Raw genomic sequence first — 24,419 nt, 5'->3', positions numbered from 1 at the left:
TTTCAGCTAGCAAAAAGGCCCATGCAAAATTTTCTGAGATCCACCTTCGTTTTGGGATTAATCTTTAGGTGAGGCATAGTCAGATTGAGCACCTGTCCACTAAAGTCAGTGGCTCACTCCATATAGTCAACTGAAGTATCCAAACAAGAAAGTCGGAATTAATTGTGAACCCCGCCAATAGCGTCATCTCATCAATATTCAGGTGCTTGAAAAATAGAGGAAAAATATATGTCATGGCTGAGAGAGATTTTTTTGGGGATACATTGCATGCTTGTTCTCGCTGTTCTTCCTTGTGTTGTCATAGCGTCAGCATGTTGTCATATCTCTATGTGGAGCGATTATTTCCAGGAGGCAAGTATTGATGCAATGCAATGTGATTTAAAGCAACATTTGCCAACCTTTATTGAGCCACGGCATGTATTTTACACTGAAAAAATGTACGGTACCCTACCAAACAATTATATCGAGGTTAATTTTGTGGCAGGCAGAAGAGAAGGTACGATACTTTGCTGTCATAGATAGATGAGCAAAGAAAAATTAGTTATTGTCAGTTAATAATGTTCAGACCAGTGAGATGAATCACTGCTTTAAAAGTTAACAGGATCAAGAGTGAAAGAATGTTTACACATAAGGAAAGTATCAAATGTTGATGTTATTAGACCACCACCCAGTATAAGGCTGATGCCATAGCTGACCTAAATTACAGCACTAATAATTAACAACCACACTCAGTTCATCCAGCTCAAATCTTTCAAATACCGCTCATCTCTAGTCATGTCCGGTGTTCCACAGGGTTCTGTGATTGGCCCCCTTGTTTATCATTTTTCTTCTTCCCCTTGGTAATGTCTTCCATAAACACTGTATAACGTCTATTTGCACTGTTAGGCAGATGACACTCACCTTGCTTTGAGAAAGGCACCTATAAATCAAATGTATTATCACTACCAAAAAAGTTATGTCCCTGTCATGTTTAATACAGAATCATGTGGAGACTATTGAACAGAGTTGCTGATTTTTATGATTAAATTATCATTATTGTTATCCAATGATGCAATTTTGTTGTTCTAATGGTTAAATGCATCGAGAGCACTCTTGGGCTTGGGCTTCCACAAGTAGGAGCTGCTCGCCTCTTTGCTTAGTTCTGCTCCCAGTCATCATGGTAATGAAAACCATACTTGGGTGTCCCGTCGATCATTTTCATGAGCCATTACTGCCCCTTCAAAACAGGCTAAGTTTCGAGACGCTGAAATAATTAGGTGAAAAGTGGACACCTTGAAACAATCTACTCTTTCCAAGTGTCCACATAAAACTTTTCATGATCCTTAATGGGGACTTGTTTAGTTTCCTAAACCTCTTACCATTTTAACAGGATGGAGGAATTCGTTGAATTTGCTTTTGTGCTCAAATTTGAACTTGGCTTTTCTGATAAGTCAGAAATTTATCAAACATCCCATTCAACCACTAAAACTGTATCTGTTCAGGAATACAAGTAAATAAATCCAATTTTACATTGTAATCTGAGAAAAAATATTAGCCTCCATGTGATTGTGTGCCTGCTCTGTCAATTATCACTGAATTGTGGGACAAATGACCTCTGCAGCAATGATTGGTTCCGGATTGGACTTCATGTTTTTTTGCCGAACGGGACTTGGCATTTCACGTAAGACTGTTGTAAGGGTCCTTCATTGTGGTGGACTTCCATTTTATTATTCTACAAAAGCTACATTGAATATCTGAAACATGAGAAATGAGTTTTGGTATGTTGGTGTGATGAATCCAAATTTGAAAAGTTCTTTGGAGAAGGAATTGTGAGGCTTTTACCCTTCAAAACTCTAGTCCAACAGTAAAGCCGCATGGCCGCATCATAAAGTGTTCTCTCAGTGGTCAAATCACAATCCTGTTGAGAGACTGTCGAGGGAGTTTAAGGTTAATATTGAAGGTCTACCAGGAGACAAAACTAAATGGATTCGGTAATGCAAGTTGTGTTAAAGAAAAATACTTTTACTTTAGAAAACAATTATCAACATTTTTGCCTATTTTCTGAAATGTTACGGACCAACCAAGTAACTGAATCATCATTAATTCATGTCAATTTGAAATAATGTTCTTTTTTAAAAGGTGTGGAATGAAAGCACATTTTAAATATCAGATTCATCAAATAATCAACAAAAAAATAATCAACAGATGACATGATTATCAAAATTAACATTCGCTGCAACCCTAGCACCAGTTGTTGGCATCTTAACATTTTGGCATTTGGTTTTCTTTTAGTCTTATTGACTGATGTCCTTTGATTGCAGGAACAAAGTTCGCAAGAAGCTAAAAATGTGGTAAGTACACTACTTTCATTCCCTCAATTAATTTATCCACACCATTTGCACTTAGCACACACTGGCTTGAATTTCTTAAGCCTGTATCCCACAGAGCAGCGAAGGTTTGCGAGTGTTTGCAAAGGGAGCAGATGTTGATTATTTTTTGTTGTTGTTTTTTTGAATTGAATTGAATGCCCAAGATGGCCGCTTGTACGCCAGTGTGTTCGGCGACGCTCCTGCCATTTCGGGTTTTTTACTTTTCGCAATGCTTGTTACCTCCCTAACAGCGTCTCGGTTGGTTTATGATCGCCGATCGTTGTTATTGATTCAACAACACGTCGGAGATTCGGCCGCGTTTTGGCAAGACGGTGGTGAAAAGACGCTACCTCTGTTCTTAGCTAACCTGCCGGCTAATCTCTTCCGCGTTCGCTCGCCCCCTTCACAGAAGCGCCGCCGCCGTCGCCGCGGCAAACGTAGCGGTCAGCTCGTGAAGCTAAAACGGGATCTGAGACACACTTCGATCGCTCCGGCTTGGTGTGCCCTCGACCCCGTCGCCTCGTGCTTGCTAACAGTTAGTGATGGGTCCAGCGACACCGATGCGTTGACGCATGTGCCGGGCTCACAGAGCAAACCACGTGTCGGTGCATGTGCTGCTTCATTACGTCACGTGATTGACACGTGAACTGCACCGGCGCAGTTTAGACTGCATCGGCTGCGTTGACACAGTCCAGGCTGCTAATTGACACATCGGCTGCGTTGACACAGTCCAGGCTGCTAATTGACACATCGGCTGCGTTGACACAGTCCAGGCTGCTAATTGACACGTGAACTGCACCGGTGCAGTTTAGACTGCATCGGCTGCTTGGCACAGTCCAAGCTGCACCACTTAGTCCAGGGGGCATCGACTCAGTGCAGGGAGCGTTGACGCAGTAAAAGCCTGCACAGTGTATCCTAAGGAAGTGCGTCTGGCGACACGATGCCGATTGCCGAAACAAGCCAGACCCTTTCTGTTTGCAGAGAATTGTATTCTGATTTGTTCAATAAAGATTTAAAAAAAAAAAAAAAAAAAACAAGCCAGACCTCACCCTCGCGCGAATAAAAATATATGTTTGGGCAATACGGAAAACACACTGATTATCAGAAAAAATGTGTCCGTCTGACTTCGAGTGTCATGTCGGCTGTCATATAATAGGCTATTATTATATGAGAAGTGCTTTATGGACGTTTGTACTGTACGTCATACTCCAGTTGATTGAGAGGTCCCGCCTATAAGGGGGAGTTCCAGAAAGTGACTGCAGTGAGCACACCGCACGTTTGATGACTCTGCCACGTTGCTATTAAAAGTCACATAAAACGTAAACCTTGTCTGCTGACCATCATTACATCGGCTAGGCTATCTTAGCTGTTGTCGTAGTTCAAAGCTTAATATGTGGCGTGGGTTGGGTCAGCGCCGCGAGTACGTGCTCGCGCTCACGCGCGCACAGCTGAGAGCAGCAGACTAGACTGCTGAGACGAGCTTCACTCGAGTGACGTTGCTACAGTACGTGCATATTATGGAGCAGCTTCCGGACAAACACAAATTGTCCACCGTGTAGAGCCATTTTGATCTCCTTTTGGAGATTAAGGTATTTATTAAAATCTCCTTGTCTCACCAAGTGCCTCTCGGATTTTTGACATGTCTTATTCCACTGTGTGTGTTCTCCACAACAGGGGAAATAGCATGCATTAAACGCAACAGACTGAAATTTAAAACACTGGAGCATCTTATTTTTCTAAATCAAAATTTGTGAAGACAAAGCCCACAAGCATCCTCATTCACATGATTTTAACATTATTGAAACACATTGAATGATACAATATGAATGCATGGATGTGAATGATATTGTCAAGGGTCAATGTCATCTTTATTGTCAAATATGCTTTATGTATGACATGCAGCATAAATGAAATTTCTTCCTCTCAATCCTCAGTGCATACACACACAGCTAAGAAAGGATAGCAGCTACACTGTATAAAAAAGGCATGTAAATCTGAACAGTATAGACAATATAAACAATATGAACAGCATAAACAATGGCGCTTGTGGCTATTGTGGGTAGAGTGAGGTCGTGCATTGTATACACGTCATCATCAAATCAGTTTGTTCAGTCTGCCAATGGGTTGGCTGCAGGGATTTTGAAGGTCCAGCGACACAGTATCAGTACAGTATCAACACAGTGTGTCATTGTATCGACACGCCTCATGAGGCCTCATGGACCCATCACTACTAACAGTCGTTGGCTCTCCCATCGCGCCACGGCATTTCTACCCTCCACGCCTTTCTCGGGGAGGAATCCAGCGAAAGCTTTTGAGGGAATTCCCCCGGGCTCGGCGATCGGAAGAGGCAATCCCTCCCGTTGCTACTCCCACAAGGATCGCGTTGTTAAACGCCCGGTCGCTGACGAACAAGACCCATATTCTGAGGGAGTATTTCCTTTCCAATGACTTGGATTTTCGGTGTCTGACGGAGACTTGGGCAGGTACTGGTGAGTACAACGCTTTGCTTGAATTGTTGCCACCTGACTGGTTTCCTCGATACCCCGAGGACATCAGGCCGTGGTGGAGGAACGGTGAGCATCTTTAAGAACAATTTCAAATGTAAACGGTGCACATTCACCATATCGGCCACCAGCTTTGAAGCAACCTTCTTTGAAGTCGGTCGTGTTTTCCCGGTGCTCTGTGCTGTCATTTACCATCCTCCTAAATACAACAAAGACTTTTTAAGCGACTTTTCAACCTTTCTTGCGGAAATCAGGCTGAGATATGATCATATCCTCCTAATGGGGGATTTTAATATCCATGTGTGATGTCCGGAAAAAAGCTAGCAAAGGACTTCTTAAGACTTATCGACTCTTTTAATTTCGTGCAGTATGTGAGCAGCCCGACACATAAACAAGGTCATATTTTAGACCTTGTCCTTGCTTATGGTCTACCGGTGTCAAATCTGGAAGTCCTTGAAAATGGGATTTCTGATCACATGGCAGTTTTATTTGACGTAGTCTTATCGCATGCTGCTGTGAAATCTGCCGCTCCTAGTTTTAAACGCCGAATTTTTAACCCTCGCACTGCTAGTCGTTTCTCTGATGCCTTTAATAACCTTTGCGTACCCTCGTCGAACACAGAGGAACTCACCTCTTGGTTCAACTCATCATGCTGTGCCATCCTGGATTTGGTGGCTCCTTCAAAAACTGTGCTCCCAAAACCTAAACCCAAGCCATGGTTTAACGACATTATCCGCGCAGCTAGGCAGGGGTGTCGCAAAGCCGAACACAAGTGGAAAAAAGACAAATTGCATGTCTCTTATCAAATTTGGAAAGACTGCTGGCGTAACTACCAGCTCACAGTAAAAGAGGCCAAAAGAGAATATCTGTCGGACCTTATTCAAGCTAACCGTCACAACCCACGCGCACTATTTAAAACGATAGATTCTGTACTCAAACCCCCTCTGCCTACTTGCTCGGATTCTTCACCCGAGATGTGCAACAGATTCCTTCAGTTTTTCATTGATAAGGTCTCTACAGCTAGGACTCCGGTCTCAAATACTGCATCTGACCCCTCTGTCCATGTTCCATGTTCAGCTGTGCTAAATTTTTTGAATTGAATTGAATGCCCAAGATGGCCGCTTGTACGCCAGTGTGTTCGGCGACGCTCCTGCCATTTCGGGTTTTTTACTTTTCGCAATGCTTGTTACCTCCCTAACAGCGTCTCGGTTGGTTTATGATCGCCGATCGTTGTTATTGATTCAACAACACGTCGGAGATTCGGCCGCATTTTGGCAAGACGGTGGTGAAAAGACGCTACCTCTGTTCTTGGCTAACCTGCCGGCTAATCTCTTCCGCGTTCGCTCGCCCCCTTCACAGAAGCGCCGCCGCCGTCGCCGCGACAAACGTAGCGGTCAGCTCGTGAAGCTAAAACGGGATCTGAGACACACTTCGATCGCTCCGGCTTGGTGTGCCCTCGACCCCGTCGCCTCGTGCTTGCTAACAGTTAGTGATGGGTCCAGCGACACCGATGTGTTGACGCATGTGCCGGGCTCACAGAGCAAACCACGTGTCGGTGCATGTGCTGCTTCATTACGTCACGTGATTGACACGTGAACTGCACCGGCGCAGTTTAGACTGCATCGGCTGCGTTGACACAGTCCAGGCTGCTAATTGACACATCGGCTGCGTTGACACAGTCCAGGCTGCTAATTGACACGTGAACTGCACCGGTGCAGTTTAGACTGCATCGGCTGCTTGGCACAGTCCAAGCTGCACCACTTAGTCCAGGGGGCGTCGACTCAGTGCAGGGAGCGTTGACGCAGTAAAAGCCCGCACAGTGTATCCTAAGGAAGTGCGTCTGGCGACACGATGCCGATTGCCGAAACAAGCCAGACCCTTTCTGTTTGCAGAGAATTGTATTCTGATTTGTCTCTACAGCTAGGACTCCGGTCTCAAATACTGCATCTGACCCCTCTGTCCATGTTCCATGTTCAGCTGTGCTAAATTATTTTGAAACTGTCCTTGGCGCTTTTGGAGGATGTAGTTCGCCAGACGAAGCCATCTGGCTCCCCTTGCGACTCTCTTCCCCCGCACTTCTTTCAGGAGGTTCTCCCGAGTGTTGGCGCAGTCTTGGATATCAACAGCAGCCTCTCTTCTGGTGTAGTTCCCCAACAGTTTAAACATGCTGTGGTCCAACCCTTGATCAAGAAACCTGGTCTTGATCCAGATGTGCCGTCAAGCTTCAGGCCCATTTCCAAACTGCCTTTCATTTCCAAAATTCTGGAAAAAGTGGTGCAGATGCAGTTGAAATTTTTCTTGGATGAACATAACATCTTGGAGGTCTGCCAGTCCGGTTTCAAGACGATGCATAGCACGGAGTCAGCCCTGTTACGCGTTTCTAATGACATCCTCCTGGCAAATGACTCTGGAGACCACGTGTGTCTAGTTTTATTGGACTTAACTGCAGCATTTGATACCGTGGATCACATTCTGCTGACTCGTTTGCAGCACTTGGTGGGCATTGGCGGCAGTGCTCTTGAGTGGTTTAGGTCCTATTTAGCTGACAGAACCTTCTGTGTCAGCCTTGGCTGCTCTGAGTCACGCACTGCTCCCCTGTCATGTGGTGTTCCACAGGGCTCAATTCTGGGGCCTCTGCTGTTCTCGCTGTATCTGCTCCCATTGGGTTCCATCTTAAGGAAACATGGTATTCCCTTCCACTGCTATGCAGATGACTGCCAGATCTATGTCCCACTGAGCAAGAAAGACGCCTTCTCATTAAGGCCACTCCTATCCTGTCTGGAAGAAATCAAAACCTGGATGGCACAAAATTTCTTGAGATTCAATGAAAAGAAGACAGAGGTGATATTGTTTGGTCCCAGTGGCCCTTGTACATTCCTGTCACGTAGCAGGTGGTGGTGGACCCCAAAAAGCAGGCAGGAGGGAGGAGCAGGGTGTATTAAAACAAAGAAAACTAAATCCCAACCACACAAAGTCCAAAGTATCAAACAAAAAAAAACATGACTAAAGCTAAAACATAACAATGAACTAAACATGACAGAAACTAAGAGCAAACAGTAGCAAAAGCAACACATGACAGTAGCAAGAAGCAACAACAACACACATGACAGTAGCAAAAAGCAACACACATGACAGAAGCAACACTGACCCGACACTGAGTGTTCGGGCTGGGAGTCCTTTTAAAGCCTTAATTAGTTATGAGCAACAGGTGTGCAGCTGCCGGGGGAGCCCTACAGTGCCACCTGTTGGTCCCTAAACCGAATCATGACAGTACCCCTCCCTCAAGGGACGGATCCCAGACGTCCCAAAGTTGTCCAAAAGGGTTGCCTCGCCGGGGAACAGGAACTAAAAGCGACGGCAACCCTTGCCTTGCCGCAGAACAAGAACACACGCGACGGCGACCTTCGCCTCGCCGAAATACATGAACGATAAGCGACGGTGACCTTCACCTCGCCAGGGAACAGGAACAAAAGCAACGGCAATCCTTTTGGCTGGGCGTGGCCTGACGTGGACGGAGCTCGACGTAACGGGGGACATGGAACAGCCGGACGTGAACAGGGGCTCGGCCTGACGTGGGCGTGGACGTGGCACAGCTCGTCGTCGACGTGAATGTGACTCTGCTCCAACAGACACGTGACAAGCCTCGGCTCAACGTAGACGCGGACGGGGCTCGGCCCACCATAGACGCGGCTTGACGAGACGAAAACAGGACAGCCACATCCCCAGCGCTGCCTGAAAAGGGAAAGGGTGTCGGCCGCAGACGCGCTCCGCCAGGCACATGGTGGAATAGGGAACAGTCCTTAGTACCTGCGGGGTCCAGGTGGTCGGGTCATTCTGTCACGTAGCAGGTGGTGGTGGACCCCAAAAAGCAGGCAGGAGGGAGGAGCAGGGTGTATTTGAAGAATCGTATTAAAACAAAGAAAACTAAATCCCAAACACACAAAGTCCAAAGTATCAAACAAAAAAAACATGACCCATGCTAAAACATAACAATGAACTAAACATGACAGAAACTAAGAGCAAACAGTAGCAAAAGCAACACACATGACAGTAGCAAGAAGCAACAACAACACACATGACAGTAGCAAAAAGCAACACACATGACAGAAGCAACACTGACCCGACACTGAGTGTTCGGGCTGGGAGTCCTTTTAAAGCCTTAATTAGTTATGACCAACAGGTGTGCAGCTGCCGGGGCAGCCCTACAGTGCCACCTGTTGGTCCCTAAACCGAATCATGACAATTCCATCCTGTAGACTTGGGCCCCCTGTCTCCTTATCTTAAGTCAACAGTCTCAAACTTGGGCCTTAAACTGGACAGTGATTTCAAACTCGATCGGCAAATTGGTGCCGTTGTTAAATCCAGCTTCTTTCACCTTAGACAGCTGGCCAAAATAAAACCTCTCCTCTCACATGAACACTTTGAGACAGTAATTCATGCCTTTGTCACATCCCGGCTCGATTACTGCAATGCCCTTTACTTTGGAGTCAGCCAGTCCTCCATTAAGCGCCTTCAGCTGGTCCAGAATGCCGCTGCTCGCCTCTTGACTGGTACTCGTAAGAGGGAGCACATAACTCCTACTCTGGCATCCCTTCACTGGCTCCCCATTCATTTTAGAGTTATTTTCAAGATCCTCTTATTTGTTTTCAAATCTCTGAATAATCTCGCACCACCTTACCTCTCTGAGCTCATCCGCCCCTACACACCTGCCCGGCGCCTCAGGTCTGTGGACCAGACTTTATTAGAAGTACCAAGAACTAAACTGAGGCTCAGAGGGGATCGAGCCTTTTCTGTTGCTGGTCCCTCTCTCTGAAATGACCTCCCACTGAACATTCGGCAAGCCTCCTCGCTGCCCATCTTCAAAACCCTCCTCAAAACTCACTTGTATTCTTTGGCATTCGACTCAGCATGACTTAGATTTGTTCTTGGTTTTACTGTTTGGTGCTTTCTACCGCCTTTATTACCGATTTGTCTTACTGTTTATTGTGCATGTTAAATTGCTCCATGTACAGCACTTTGTATGCAGCGATGGCTGTTTGAAAGTGCTCTATAAATACTGTTGTTGTTGTTGTTTTTTTTTTTTGTCAGGATTCATTCAAGGTTGTGCAGTTGTTCGCCGGATGTTCAGCAACGGTTTTAGTGGTTGGAAATAGTTTTTCATCTCAAAAATATTTTCAAAATTTCTAGAAAAAGAATGTCATGCTTCATAATTAAAGTACAGTACAACTGGGTTTCAGTAAAGCTATCTATCTACTGTATCTGTCGATCCATCCATCCAATTTGACTATGAGTGACAGATCACACCAAGTGGGCATGTGACTTGTAGTGTGTGGTGTGGAATACTTCTCAACCTTTCCAAGTTGTCAACTTGGCAAACAAGGGATGGAAAGCGAGACCATCCTGGCTTTATTTAATACGTGAGGGTTGTGCTGCATCTTACTTGATGAGCAGCATTATGCATTGCACTTCAAAGTCTATGGACTGTTGTACTGTATTTGATTTGTTGATTTTACAGGGGGTTTTTTCTTCTTGAGTTTTTACCACACAATAGATACGGTGATGTTTTTTTAAATCTCGCACACAAAAAATTAACCCAAAAAAAATAACAAAAGCTAAACTCAAATGAAGGGGGGTTTGGGAAAAAAACTACAACTAATAAAAATGAACAAACTCGCTCTGAAAACCCATTACAACTAATTCAATTTTAAAAAAAAACCTCAAAACGAAATAAAAAAGTACTATAATGAAAAATCCAAAAGCACTTGGGCTGTACAGACTGATGGGTATCAGGCAGCATTGATTGTTGTTGTTTTTCTCTCTGTGAACTTTTTGGGACTCCAACTGTGGTGCAGTCCCTGACCCAAGATGTGAGGTGACAAATCTCCCAGGCTCGGAGAGAAACAAGCTGCGCTCAAATCATGGTAGCATCGCTGATGTCACAGCGCTAATCCCTGTTGAAGGGTGGGGGTGATGGGCGGATTGGCGGATGGATGCGAGTCAGAAACACTTGACCCTGGATGAGAGGCGACATGATTGAATCAGAGCTGAGCTGAGCCTCATTTCTTCCCTGGGCTTTTTTGGATGTGAGCGTGCCTCCTTGTATTCCGGGCTGACGTCGAGGCGAGCTACGTCATCTTTCCGTGTGGAACACATAACCCTTCTGACCCGCTCATCCTGCCGTTGCCCGCAGAACAAGGGTGGTTAGCGACCATCCTGTCCCATCCCAAGGGACCCAAAATGCTCTCGGTGGACTGCAACAAGATATTTAGTGACCAGGTAGGCCCCCGAAATTGATTTTATTCGGAAAGTTCTTGCCAAAGTGACGAAAAGCGACGCGCATGCGAGAGATCCCGAGGAGCTTGGCTTGACAGATGGGTCTGTTCTGTTCTGAGATTGAGGCTTATACCTGCTGCACTGATCCCGGTTACTTTATAGGGATAGTAATAATAATAATCAACATTTAAAAAAAAAAATATATATATGGACAAGAAGAAAACAAAAATATTCATGTGTTTACACCGTTTTGACAGGCCTTTCACACAGAAGGAATAGTTCTGTTTTTATAAGTAGTGATGCTCTCAGTAGTTATCATTGCCACGGTAACCATCTGTAGGGATGAAAAACCATGACAACTAAAACCACTCACCAATAGCAGAGACCCTTCCAGCCACCGATAATCCATCTTCGTCTTTGCAAACTATAAGCCACAGAATTGTCCTGTATGGAATATGTACACTAATGCAGTTTGAATGGCAAAAGATTTGCATTGCTTTGTCTTTCGGGTGATTTTCCTCAAGATTGCATAATGTTGCCAGCCTTTTTAACATGTAGGCCTAAAACTGTGGTGAATGTTTGGAGGGCAGTATCCCCTATACTTTCAAAGTAGCTCCCACAATAGTAATTTAACCTTCATTTTGTTACTCCCCAGTGAACACCCGTGAATAGCTTACCGCAGAAATCAGGTCATGCATTGTACCTGTATCCCAGAGTTACATGATATTGGGAAAAGATGACTTATGAGGAGCATGTGTGAAATATATGACCCGAGGTCAGCTGGTCAGGGCACATGATATGGAAATAGGCATTTCTAATTGCTTGTAGAGAAATAGCTGGTTCTCTGGAGTGCATGGAATGAAACAACCAACTTAAAGCTTTCTAATCAAGTGAGCTGTTCTTTACTGATTGTGATGTAACAGTGCGGCTAATGCACATTATACTCTCTCCAGCTGCCCATGACTTGGCAGCTGGGGTGAGTGAAGATCCGCTATATGACGATATGGCTCCGGGCGGCGGAATACATCGAAGCATTTTTATGTCAAAGACAAAAGGTAACCAGGGCTGCTATGTTAGCACAGTCTGGCAATAGCCAACCAAGTTATGACATTAGTTTGAAATAACCGACAAATACTTGAATGTTCAGTGATGTTGTTGTGTTTGGCGATGCGGGTTCACTGCATGCACAACAATCCTCACAAATTGGCAAAATCAAAATGGATGAATCATACATTACTTTTTGAAAGTACCGTAATTGAATTGTAGCCAAATTAAATATTTTTGCTTTGGCGGTTCAGCCAAACATTTGGATACTACATCACTTAGTAATAACATGAATATCATATTTTGTTGTTGTCGCAGCAACCCCAGATTAACTTTTTGAACCAATGAAAATAAAAAAGTTGCATACAGTGTTTATTGACAGCTGTTAAAAAAAATGAATATGGGTGGCATGTGTGGATTGTGAATTGTGTCTTGATCTCCAGCCACGTGTGCTTATGGATGTGCAGACATCATGACCTTCAGGAGAGCGACATTGAAATTGGAATCTTTTCAGAGTAATTTCCACCAGAGCAAAACTGTACCTTATTTTCTTTGTAAAGACAGAACATTGGATTCAGCTGTTACACTCGATGACCTTTTTATCGTGCCAGTGGTCATGAAATTATGGCTGGCTGGCACGTAAAAATTCTTCTGGAGTGATGATGGAGTGTACATGCAGAAACACGTGAGCGTGTCTCTTAATCACGCTTGGTTGCAGGTCCACCCCTCCTCCACTCCATCCATCCCGACTCCCCCTGCAGTCTTGCTCACATGCTCCCTCTTCTTCCCTGAAGCCTGCAGCACACTCAAGAAATTCACCATTTCGATTCTTCTATTTGGCCACAGCACAGTATTTCTTCTAATCATTCAAAGTCTGTCAGATTTCGTTCAGGTAGCAGTATCATTGCAGCCTATAAATAGAAACACAGGCCTGTTGGGTGGATATTTTGGCTCGTCATTACATAATAGGGGTTATGATACAAGTATTTGGATTTGGGTAGGAAACATGCGGTAATGTACAGAGGTGTACCGAGTTACCACACGAAAAATGTTAGTGCAGGGACAAGAAGTACAAATGCGTCACACTCGAAACGTATGCTAGTCTGTATCAACAAATTTAGGTGGAGTTGAATGACTTCAGGTTTTTGGGAGTTGATGCTCAGGTGATATAAGGCGATGAGATTTGAGTCAACTTTGATTATTTGATGACATTCTCTCTCTCTCTCTCTCTCTCTGTATACATACATATCTATCTATCTATTGTTAAGGAATTATTCCTCTAGAAGTAGTAGGAGAACATTGTTGAGGAATGTCACCTTGCTATGAGAACTATTGATACTAGTCTCTGTCCTAAACGTCTGCTGAAGTACTTAAAACAAAGAATGTAGGGTGAAGTTTGGGTCATATCTCCCCTTGGTTAATTAGCAGCCCCCCAAGGGTTTTCTTGCCTCCACCACCTCGTAAAAGTCCCTGAAGGGTGTCGAGTGCCCTCGAAGAGGAACCCTAATCTCAAGATTTGTGGCCAGCAGATATAGCCTGTACTTTGTCATCATGTCAAGATCGAACTTTGCTTGACTTTCTTTGTTTCTGATTTTTACATAGGGGGAAGGACTGCCCGCCCCTAATTAACATAATTAACATACTATGCCTATATATACGTGTTACTGTGGTTGTTCGGGGCTTCCTGATGAAATCTGAGACTCACAGGAGCCCGAATCGATTCGTGTTATGTTGTGATAAACTGAAGAAAAGACGACGTGGTGTTGGGTCTTCTTCCACCTTATAGAGAGATAAAAGAACCTGTGTCCAAGGAGGGCCAAAAGCAAATTGACAGCTCCCCCTCCTCAACACTATCTATCTATCTATCCATCTATCCATCTATCCATCTATCCATCTATCCATCTATCCATCAATCCATCAATCCATCAACTCTGTGCACAGCTCCGAACACAAGCATGCTCACTGTCTTGGCCTTGCACACAGTTGGACCTTGTAAAACTCATAAGGCCAAGACCACAGCTGATAGTTCAGAGAAAGGCTAGTTGAATAAGGAGGTCTTTTGGAACATTTGATGTTCATTTTCACAACGAAGTAGTTGGTGATCAGCCACCGCTTGCCTCCGTTTCGCCGTCTGACCAGACGCTACACTATCTAAAATACAGTATCTTTTCATTGCGGCAGGAGGACATTTGGCTAATTCGCTAATGGCTTCCATGAGGATTTAAGGCTGTTCATTAGCCAGCATTCGCTAGTGCCTTTTCAGAAAGGCTTACAGTTGTTAGACTTGCATATTTTCCATGTGACCGTGCTCCCGATCCCATTTTTAGTTTAATATTTCAGCACACTTGAGACACTGTTGCTTGAGTGAGGTATCTGTCTTGTTAAACGGTTTCAAGCTATAACTGTCATTGCAGAGTGATAAAGTCGATGTGTCGACACGTCCATTAATCCATTTAAGCCCAGGGCACTGTATTGTATGAAGCTTGAAATGTTGAACAGCACCGTTGAACAACCGGATTATGAAATATATTTGACATCTTTATTTTTAATTGTATTTAGCACACTGATTGTCTTTCACTTACCATGCAGAAGACAATTTTGATGAATAACATTTCCTTGCTAGGCACCATTTTATGCATTAAGCATGACTGACCATTATACAGAACAGAGCAAAAACTGAACGCTACCCAATGTGGGATAGTCAGATAAGATCAGTCATGTGTGTTGTCCAATTTGAAGCTGATCAACTTAATGTTTCTTTTTTTTTTCCGTAGTGCTAAGCTAACTATGTGGATGTTAATATTAATTGCACACACATTGATTATGAATGTCAGGACCACTTGCAACCGGCGTATTTGTCGCATAGCTGCCAAGTTTCAAATTTATTTGTAGGTCGTTATTACAAGAGTTGTTTTGGAATATGTAATGCCTAGTTTCCGTAATTAGACATATACAAGCAAAGGGGAAAAACAGTACAGACGCAAAACAGTTTAACACTTGATACACGTTTTACAGGTTTACTCAATGCTGCAGGAGCATGATGTGCTGTAAATGTGAAGCAAGCCTTTGTGTTTTTTTGGTTTTTTTTGTCTGTGATCCTGGTTGAGTGGCTGAGTCATGAACGCTGACCTTAACTGAGGCTTTGGTTGTTGTTCTGGGTTCTTTTGTAACCGCTTGAATGAGTCGTCAATTCATTCTCGGAGTAATTTTGGTTGCCCTACCAAACCTGTAAATGTTCACCACAGTTTTTGTCGATAAGGTATTCTGATTGTGCTTCACTGGAGTTACGCAGCCTTGGCAATGATTTGGAAGCTTTTCCAGACTGGTAAACTTCAATCACTTTGTCTGTTATTTGTTTTGCTTAATTCATTTGCAGTAAATCGTGGCATGGCACGTTTCTTTATCAGATCTTGTAGCTGACTTCACATTGTCTAATATTTAAATGACTTGTTGAGTCAACAAATCTTGCAGTAATAATCACGCCTGAGTTTGACCAAGAAAATTAAGATCACCTTTCCAAAAAATGTAGTTAATCACAGTCAGCTCATGATTTAAGAAGGAAGCAATGAGTTTTTATTTCCCACATAGAGCCACAAAAATGTTTTTTTTAATCTTTATAAATAAAATCATTCACCTTTTTGTGAGATATTGAGACTGGCTTGATGAACTGAGACTGGCACTTGCTGTGTCTGTTCACCAAACACTTGATCTTCTGGCTCATCATCCACGTGCTCTTCCGTGTGTTTGAGAGTGACGTGCTTCCCGTTAATATTTGTGGGATGCTCAGAAAGTGCCACTCTGTGATTGTCACGATGTACTGCATGTGTACTTATGTTGTTTCACAAAGCAGAGAGGTACACTGTTGATTGGTGTATGACCTTTGACTTTGACCCTTGGCATCGGATAAATATCTTAAAAGAGACATTAAATATTTAATGACAAATGTTCCTGTGTCTCTTAACATGTTTTCATCAAAATACCCCAAGGACAAAGAATCGCAGACATTCATACTGCATATTTGTTGTCATATTGGAATTGGCTTGTATTAGGGCCCGATCTGTCTCCTGCGGTGAGCCAGCCCTCATCCTGCCCTTCCCTGGGCAATGGCAAGCCCGGCTTTCGTTCAGTTGTCACCCATGGGGCTGGATCTCATCGTTGTGCGCCTGCTGGAGTTTTGCGCTGTCGCTTCTTTCGCCTCGTTCGGCAGCGAGTGTTCATGGCGGTCAGCTGTTTGCTTCTACTCAACTCGCCTAAGTCGAGCTCAGCGTGTGGCAAATAAATGAGCGCCCGAGACAATGAAAGCTTTTTTGTGGTATATGGACACAACGCCAAATATAAAATTTAAAAAAGACCTTGTAGTTTGTCACAAGTTGCTACTGGAACAGAAATGAAAAGGCATGATGTAAAGACGCACGTCGCACCTGATGGGAAGCTGAAATGAGGATTATTCGAGGGGGGTTGCTTGTGAATATTCTCATGCATGTCATTTCTCTGTCAGGGGATGGACTCTAGCACAACTGGACTGCTTTCTTTTTGGTGGTGTTCTTTATTTCCTCCTTGGACATTTTTCACTCGCCAAAATTTGGCACCAAGGGCCACTGTGTTAAAATGACGGCGCAATGACCGATAAACCGACACAGTTTACTTCATTTGAGGCAGCGGCTGCTTGTTGTCTTTGTGAAGTTGCAGCTGCAAGCATATGAAAGCCTTCCTACAAATGCTACATGCTTGCAACGCAGTGGCATGCTATCAGGGCTTCAAAGTTTTCTGTTTTGCACTCACCACTGTCGGAAACACTGACCTATCGATTTATAACTTAAAAGAAATTGTATTGAGTACATTAAAGATGTCTGTTTTCTTCATTTTATGACATGCATCTTGGCTGCCCAGATTCCAGTTGTGTGTTTGTTGGATTTTTTCTTTTTTTTTTTTGCATCTGTGTTACCATTACTTACACCAGGGCCTTCAAAATTTGGTGCGAATATCAGAATCATCTTTATTGGCCAAGTATGTAGAACACACATTATCTGACATGACTAACAAATCAGATTCCCACATTCACCTCTGTTCGCCTTTGCAAATGACTGATATCAGCCTTTTTTCTGTTCTTTGATTGGTTGATTAGAGCTACGGATTGGGACGACGGACTTTTTAGGGAACAAATTACACACTTTGTGAGGATACTGGAGGTTGGCCAGTACATTGCTTGGGAGGCTTGTTTGAACCTTCAAAAAGGATTTATTTGCCACTGCCAGAGCAGCAACACCTTGCTAGCTGTTTTGCAAAAGCAAAACAGCGCTCAACAAGCTGTCTTACTGTGAAATGCAAAAGAGGACGGATGTTGTCCATTAATAATAGACGTTACTTGTGAATAGTTATTTTATTTAAAGTTTGTTGTTTTAGTCGTATTATTAGACACAGCAAATATTGATTGTGAAATAATATATTAGAGTGTCTAGGTTTGGAGTTGATGTATTGGAAGAGGAAAGGGTCAACTCTGTTTCTTGCTTTAGTAGTAATTGTATTCATCCTCAAATGCAGGAAAATGCTTCTGTCTCTCTGTAATGCCCCGCATAATTATAATTTGCTTTTGTATATTATTTTGCTGCAAGATTGTGGTGCTTTTCAGAGGTATATTAGGTCACTTTAGTCCCCACTGAAGGCCCACTATTACAATGAACCCCTGCAATTTGCAGGGGATATAGGCAAAGTCCTGCTGTGACTAGTGAAAAACCGCAAGTAATTAACTCTGTGCCACCTAAAACATTGTCCAAATTAATCTTTTAAACCAGAAGTATGCCACAAACTATGTTCCCAAAACATTTAAAATCATTTTAAACTCATCTGACAATCTTATCTGTCAACATAAATGGCTTACTGATGAGTGTGAAGTGTGAAAAAAAAATGCACGAGAAGTGCACATGTAGCGGAGCAAAATCACATGAACACATGAAGCAGAGAAAGCAGCTTTCAAATACTGGATTCTCTTTGGCTGGCTTTGTTGTTATGTCCACAGCTAGGGACAGCTAGTTTCACACTGTGGGTACAGTTTTGGCCATATCTTCCCACTTTGTAAGAAGAGTGTAAGGTTGAAAAATGTTCAATTCTAGGTTCCATACAGTTCCAATCGAGCCCTGAACCAAGCCTTGTCTGTGCATGTTTGTGTCAGAGGACTGATGAGGAAGCAGTGGTGGACCGCGGCGGAACCCGCTCCATGCTGAACACCAACTTTGAGAAGGAAGAACTAGAAGGTAACAACCCTGGCAGTGTCATAAACTCATTCTTTGAAGCGAATGCTAAATTTAGAGTGAGTGGTTTGTACACGTATTGAATTTGTACTGCATGTTTGAAATAAATATTAACCCAATCAGTCAATTCATCAATCAAGCAAAAAAAACATCATTTGTGTTAACAAAGCACAAGTGCCTTATTATTATTATTATTATTATTGTTGCTGTTGTTATTATTTTTATTATTATCAAAAAACTGATGCACTAGATTAAAAAACAGGGCAGATTCAAATCAGTGCCAAATGTTCATTTAGAAAAGTTTACTTGCATCGCTGATTACAAATAAACCCCACACCATTTGGTAAAATATTGTGTAATGAACCTGTCCTTCAATACACATTAGTTGTCTTTATTTTTTAATTGGCAGATTAATGTACACTCCTTCCGTAGCCCAGTTAGTATAGAGCTGGCTTTTGTTTACCGAGCTCACTGAACTAATATATCGTGGGCCAGTCAGTCAATCATCAGTGACCTGATCACATCGTGGTCGACTAGTTAGCGTGTTGGACTGTGCAGAGGTTCAGGGTTTGATTCCGGCTCCGGCCTTCCTGTGTGGAGTTTGCATGTTCCCCCTGTGCCTGCGTGGGTTTTCTCTGGGTACTCCGGTTTCCTCCCACATTCCAAAAAACATGCATGGCAGGCTGATTGAATACTCTGAATTGTCCCTCGGTGTGAGTGTAAGCGCGGATGGTTGTTCGTCTCTGTGTGCCCTGCAATTGGCCGGCAACTAGTTCAGGGTGTCCCCCGCCTACTGCCTGAAGACAGCTGGGATAGGGTCCAGCACGCCCCGCAACCATTGTGAGGATAAACAGATTAGAAAATGGATGGATGGACGGATCATACATGTCACGAAACCAGACCACAATGATAGCAAGGAATTTTTAATACAGTTAATACTGTGACATGCCTAATTGATGGGGGGGGGGGGGTTTCATCGTCATCTGGCAGGGTCAGATATAATTGGCAGTGTGGTGATTAAGATGTTGTTTATATTGCCTGTCTACATGTTTTGCAGCACCATTTGGTTCAAAACTGCCACATAGATGCTAATTGTCAGCCTTTGAGTTTCTCATGTTTGTGTTCAGGTAGCAAAAAAAAAAAAAATCTGAAAATTGCCTCAATAAATGGGGGTACTCAAGTTTCAAGGTGCCACTGTACAGTACTTTACCAATGGTGCAAAATTCTGGAATAAAAAGTATATGTTTAAAATCTGGCGGCCCGGTGGTCCAGTGGTTAGCACGTCGACATCACAGTGCAGAGGTACCGGGTTCGATTCCAGCTCCGGCCTCCCAGTGTGGAGTTTGCATGTTCTCCCCGGGCCTGCGTGGGTTTTCTCCGAGTACTCCGGTCTCCTCCCACATTTCAAAAACATGCATGGCAGGCTGATTGAACACTCGAAATTGTCCCTCGGTCTGAGTGTGAGTGTGGATGGTTGTTCGTCTGTGTGTGCCCTGCGATTGGCTGTTGACCGGTTCAGGGTTTCCCCTGCCTACTGCCCGAAGACGGCTGGGATAAGCTCCAGCACCCCCGCGACCCTACTGAGGATAAAGCGGATCGGAAAATGGATGGATGGATGTTTAAAATCTGTGATGCAGATCTATTCGATTTGACTGAATACTGAAGCATCTCATATGGTGCAGGAGGCAAGAACAGGGCATTCACAGTTCTCTGACCGCTCAGCTGAGGGCCAGGCAAAGGTGGAGGGAGGGGGTGTGCAGCACAGGCCAGTCAGCTCGACTGCAGTAAAAAAAGGGGAGACAGTCAACTCAGATTATCTTCACTCTAACCTTGTGCATGCATGCAAGTTCTGCACGCACAAGTGTGGCTGCTAAAATGTGTGTGTGTGTGTGGGGGGGGGGGGCTTTCTAGAGGTGCTATTGGTTAGCCTGCATTCATGGGAAATAATCGATATCAATGTCCAATCCTAATTTTGATCAGCTCCAAATTGGATATGTTCACAGATAACAACGTCCTCAATATGCCTACAGTGACTTATTAAGGTATAGTCAGTGATATATAAAAAAAAATCTGAATCTAAATGGATTTTACTTTGTCCATGCCTCGACTCAAAATTTAGTGGAAATGTAGGCGCTTTCTGTCTAATTCCAGGCTACTACCCATTTTACATCAAGGGTGGACAACATTTTGTGCTCAAGGGTTTTTTTTTTTTTGAAATGGACAGATGGGCCAAATCTTCTGTAGATTAGATACAAATGAATAAAACATGTAAAATATGTACCATACTTCATGTTAATGTTGAAGTAATCTAATGTTTAAATATTATTTTTATACCTAATTCATTATAACTGTTTTAAATAATACAAACATTGTTGAAAGGCTTATGTGATTTAAAAAAAATACTCAGACTATTTACATCTTGATTTGAACTACTTTTTTAATTGTATACATTTTTATTGTGCTATCAAAACTAAATCGATGCTTTCAGCAATGGATATTTGAACACCAACAGTGCAGTTACACATGTAGACAAACAATATATTGACATAGGCATATATTCTTTATCTTCTGTGAAAAACGACTAATATCAATGCAAGTACTGAGTCACTTACAGTAGTTGTGAGAGTCTTCTTCATTTTTGTCTGGATTGCAGTATTTCACTGGCCCCAAGTTGCGCACACAAGCAGGAGACGCAGTAAATTTGATCATGATGCACAAGCTGTTGAATTCTTGACGTTATATTTAATTTTGGTTTTTACCATATGTTTTATAATTTTCAGTATTACAAAGTGCTGTTTTTTACTGAAAAAACATATTGCAATTGTTTGTTTTGTTTCTTGGGTAAGGTGTTAATGGATTAATGGGATCCCCAGAGCAAGGAGGCTGCAGTATTAAATGTTCACTCCCCAAACGTCTGTAGTTGGAATATGACGTATTTTTCTCTCCCTTTTGTTGGCTCCAGGTCACCGTACGCTGTACATTGGGGTACATGTTCCTCTGGGTCGGAGATCACATCGCCGCCACCGTCACCACGGCCATAGACACAGGAAGCGGTCCAAGGAGAGGGACTCCACGACTGATGACGGACGAGAATCCCCCTCACACAGTCGGTGTCCCTCCTTCCATTCGATTTGCATATGACTGATTACATACTCTAGCTGCAGTTTTAACAGAAATGGAGCCTTGTCGTTTGCTTCAGAAGACACACCAGCCCAGAGGGTGCAGTTCCTCTTGGGGACAGAGGATGGCGATGAGGAGCACATCCCGCACGCCCTGTTCACTGAGCTGGATGAAATCTGCCTCAGGGAGGGGGAGGATGCAGAATGGAAGGAGACTGCAAGGTGGGTCTGTTTTGGTTGCACCACATTCCATTTTTATCATCCCAATAAACCTTTTTCATGATGTTTGCAAACAATGGCAGGAAGTGATTGTCTGTCGCTGACTTTAACAGAAAACGGTGTCATCCTCTTGTTGTGTTTGGTGTTGCAATATCAGACAAACATTCAACTTTTTGATTTAATCCCCCCAAAATAATAATCTGAATTAATTAGGGATGGGCGAGTACAGACACCATGTACTGAGAATAACAGCATTTTTGAAAGGGGGTGATGGAAGTGCTTTAAAAGCACAGGGGTGGCGGACGATTATGATATGAACAAGGACGGAGGTATGATGATGGAAGGGTACACAGGTCGCGGATGAAGGACAGAGGATGGACTGGCAAAATAGAGTAAAGTGCCCATCTCTGACAGTGTCATACTGTGGCTGTGTAAAATGTCGATAAACAAGTTGCGGTTTCAAGTGGATTTATTGAACTCTGTGGTTAACTGACTGGGCAATCTAAATGAGGGTGAAATCAGAACAGTCAAAAAGAAAGAAATATCTCTGACTGTTCATAATTGTCTGTTATTGTGTTTTTTCAAAATGTATTTATCAAAAGTACTAGTGGTATCAGTACTCTGTATTGTTGTCGGTGAGTACTTAAGAATGAATACCTGTATTGGTATCAACCTGAAAAAGCGGTCTCCAACAATCCTAACGTGAATCCAATTCAGACCGCAATACTGACTAAATAAATGCAAACATCACTCAGTTTAACAAAAGAACCTGCTTCTATGTGTTTATCAGTTCTAAAGTTCATCCAGATTTTGATCGTTTGGCTCCAGCTGAAATGATCTCTGTGCTCGTGTGTAGGTGGCTGAAGTTTGAGGAGGATGTCGAGGATGGCGGCGAGCGATGGAGTAAGCCTTACGTGGCCACGCTGTCTCTACATAGTTTATTTGAGCTGCGAAGCTGCATTATGAATGGCACTGTAATGCTGGACATGAGAGCAAATTCGTTGGAGGAGATTGCAGGTAAAGGATGACTGTGAAACCTAACCTCAACTATTTGCTGAGCAGCTCACCGATTCAAATTTTTGGCACTTTCCATATCCATCCGTAATATCAGGTTGTTTGTGACTCTTGTAACACAGTCTGCCTTGCAGTATGAATTGGCAATACCTTAAAAATACGGTAAAACAAAACCGACCCCAGCTTCCTCTTCTTTTCAGATATGGTCCTGGATCAGCACGAAGTATCTGGCCAACTGGGTCAGGATGCCAGGAGGAGGATCCGTGAGGCCCTGCTCAAGCAGCATCATCACCAGAACCACAAGAAGCTTGCCAACCGAATCCCGATTGTCCGCTCCTTTGCAGACATTGGCAAGAAGCAATCAGAGCCTCATTCCATGGATAAGAATGGTGAGTGTGTGGTCGCCATACACCACAGGTAATATTCACGCAAACAAACTAATTAGATCCCAGGACAAGGACTGCAACAATTAGTCGGATTTAGTTATTGGCTACTACAATGCCATTAAAGGTTAAAAGCGCTGTGGCAATAACCCGTTTTACGATTGTAATTTTCACAACACAAAAAAACTAAAGGTTTTTTTTTTTCCATTCTTTTCACCGTCATGTTTTTGTCATCATTTTGGTTGACCTGACAGCAGTACTTTCTTGACAGGCCAAACAGTTTCATCTCAGTCTCAGTCAGTCAGCACCGAGGGCAAACAGGACGTCAGCAGAGAAAACAGCGCCGTCGACTTCAGCAAGGTGAGCCACCGCTGGTTTTGCTGTTTATCTGTGGAAAGTGAGACCGGGCCAAATTATTGATATAAGATTGGGTACCATGTGGAATGGTCAACTTTTGCAGCTTATCCTGGGAAAGTGGACAACGTGTAACTGGAGGACCGTCCTATTTACAGAATCATTGACCCACTCGTAGTTCTGTGTTGCAGTTTGAAAATAGTGACATTTTAGCTTTCACTTATCCAATAAAATTAATTGTTATCTGTATAATGCAGTTTCAATAGGGACGGTATCCAAGATGATTTTCATAAAGTTGTCCAAGTCCATACTCCTCACACCCAAAACAGAACAAAAGAACCAACAAAATCAAAACCAGTGCTCAGTCTGCCTTGTCTGATTAGATTCAACTAGAGTGTGAAAATACATCCTCACTATGTTGCGTGGGTTTTGTCCAGGTGCGCTGACTTTACTCGGAGGTGTTAGTATGAGTGTGAATGGTTGTGTTTATGAGTGGCTAGTAAAATCATATGTTGTACCAGCTTGGCCTGGAGGAAGGAGTATTCTTCGAGACAGAATTACTGTACCTACAGCAGAGAGAAACGTATTATCAATATATAGAAGCAGCATTATGGGTGTGAACAAATAGTGATAGTCAGGTCTTGCAATTATTGCGTTCGCTAAATTAAACTGAACTTGATCATTCCAAATTAAACTATCATCTTTGCTAAAAGCAATTTATAAATAATATTGTTCCTAGTATTGAGTCTTCTGGGACTCCGTGGCTAATTTTAGCTTTCAGAGAATTTATACCTTTTAATACTGTATTAATAAGGTTTTCACTTTGTGACGCTGGACTTACAGTATATAGACACATAACATTTGTTCCATACTTTCACAAGTGCCTTTCAGGTAGTTTTGTAGCTTGTCGTCA

At 43.2% G+C, this 24,419-nt stretch overlaps 1 protein-coding gene across 3 annotated transcripts in view; it reads left to right on the top strand.

Annotated features, from left to right (window-relative positions):
• Positions 1 to 24,419, top strand: part of LOC147210808 (sodium-driven chloride bicarbonate exchanger-like) — a 37,539-nt gene that overhangs the window by 1,531 nt on the left and 11,589 nt on the right. For 2 of the 3 annotated variants that reach the window (XM_086116743.1, XM_086116745.1), the window contains exons 2-8: positions 2,301 to 2,330; positions 18,339 to 18,420; positions 21,380 to 21,523; positions 21,617 to 21,758; positions 22,612 to 22,772; positions 22,970 to 23,158; positions 23,424 to 23,512. In XM_086116743.1, coding sequence (XP_085972869.1) covers positions 2,301 to 2,330; positions 18,339 to 18,420; positions 21,380 to 21,523; positions 21,617 to 21,758; positions 22,612 to 22,772; positions 22,970 to 23,158; positions 23,424 to 23,512 — 837 coding nt within the window. Of the gene's footprint in view, positions 1 to 2,300; positions 2,331 to 10,849; positions 11,129 to 18,338; positions 18,421 to 21,379; positions 21,524 to 21,616; positions 21,759 to 22,611; positions 22,773 to 22,969; positions 23,159 to 23,423; positions 23,513 to 24,419 lie in introns of those variants that run through there. The other variant, XM_086116744.1, reaches the window with a different exon arrangement.

Source organism: Hippocampus guttulatus, chromosome 1 (genome assembly GCF_054856545.1).
Source record: "Hippocampus guttulatus isolate MCC_2025c chromosome 1, RoL_Hgut_1.0, whole genome shotgun sequence".
NCBI classification, from domain to species: domain Eukaryota; kingdom Metazoa; phylum Chordata; class Actinopteri; order Syngnathiformes; family Syngnathidae; genus Hippocampus; species Hippocampus guttulatus.
The sequence above is the reverse complement of the archived record's forward strand: the minus strand, read 5'-3'. Positions and strand labels throughout refer to the sequence as shown.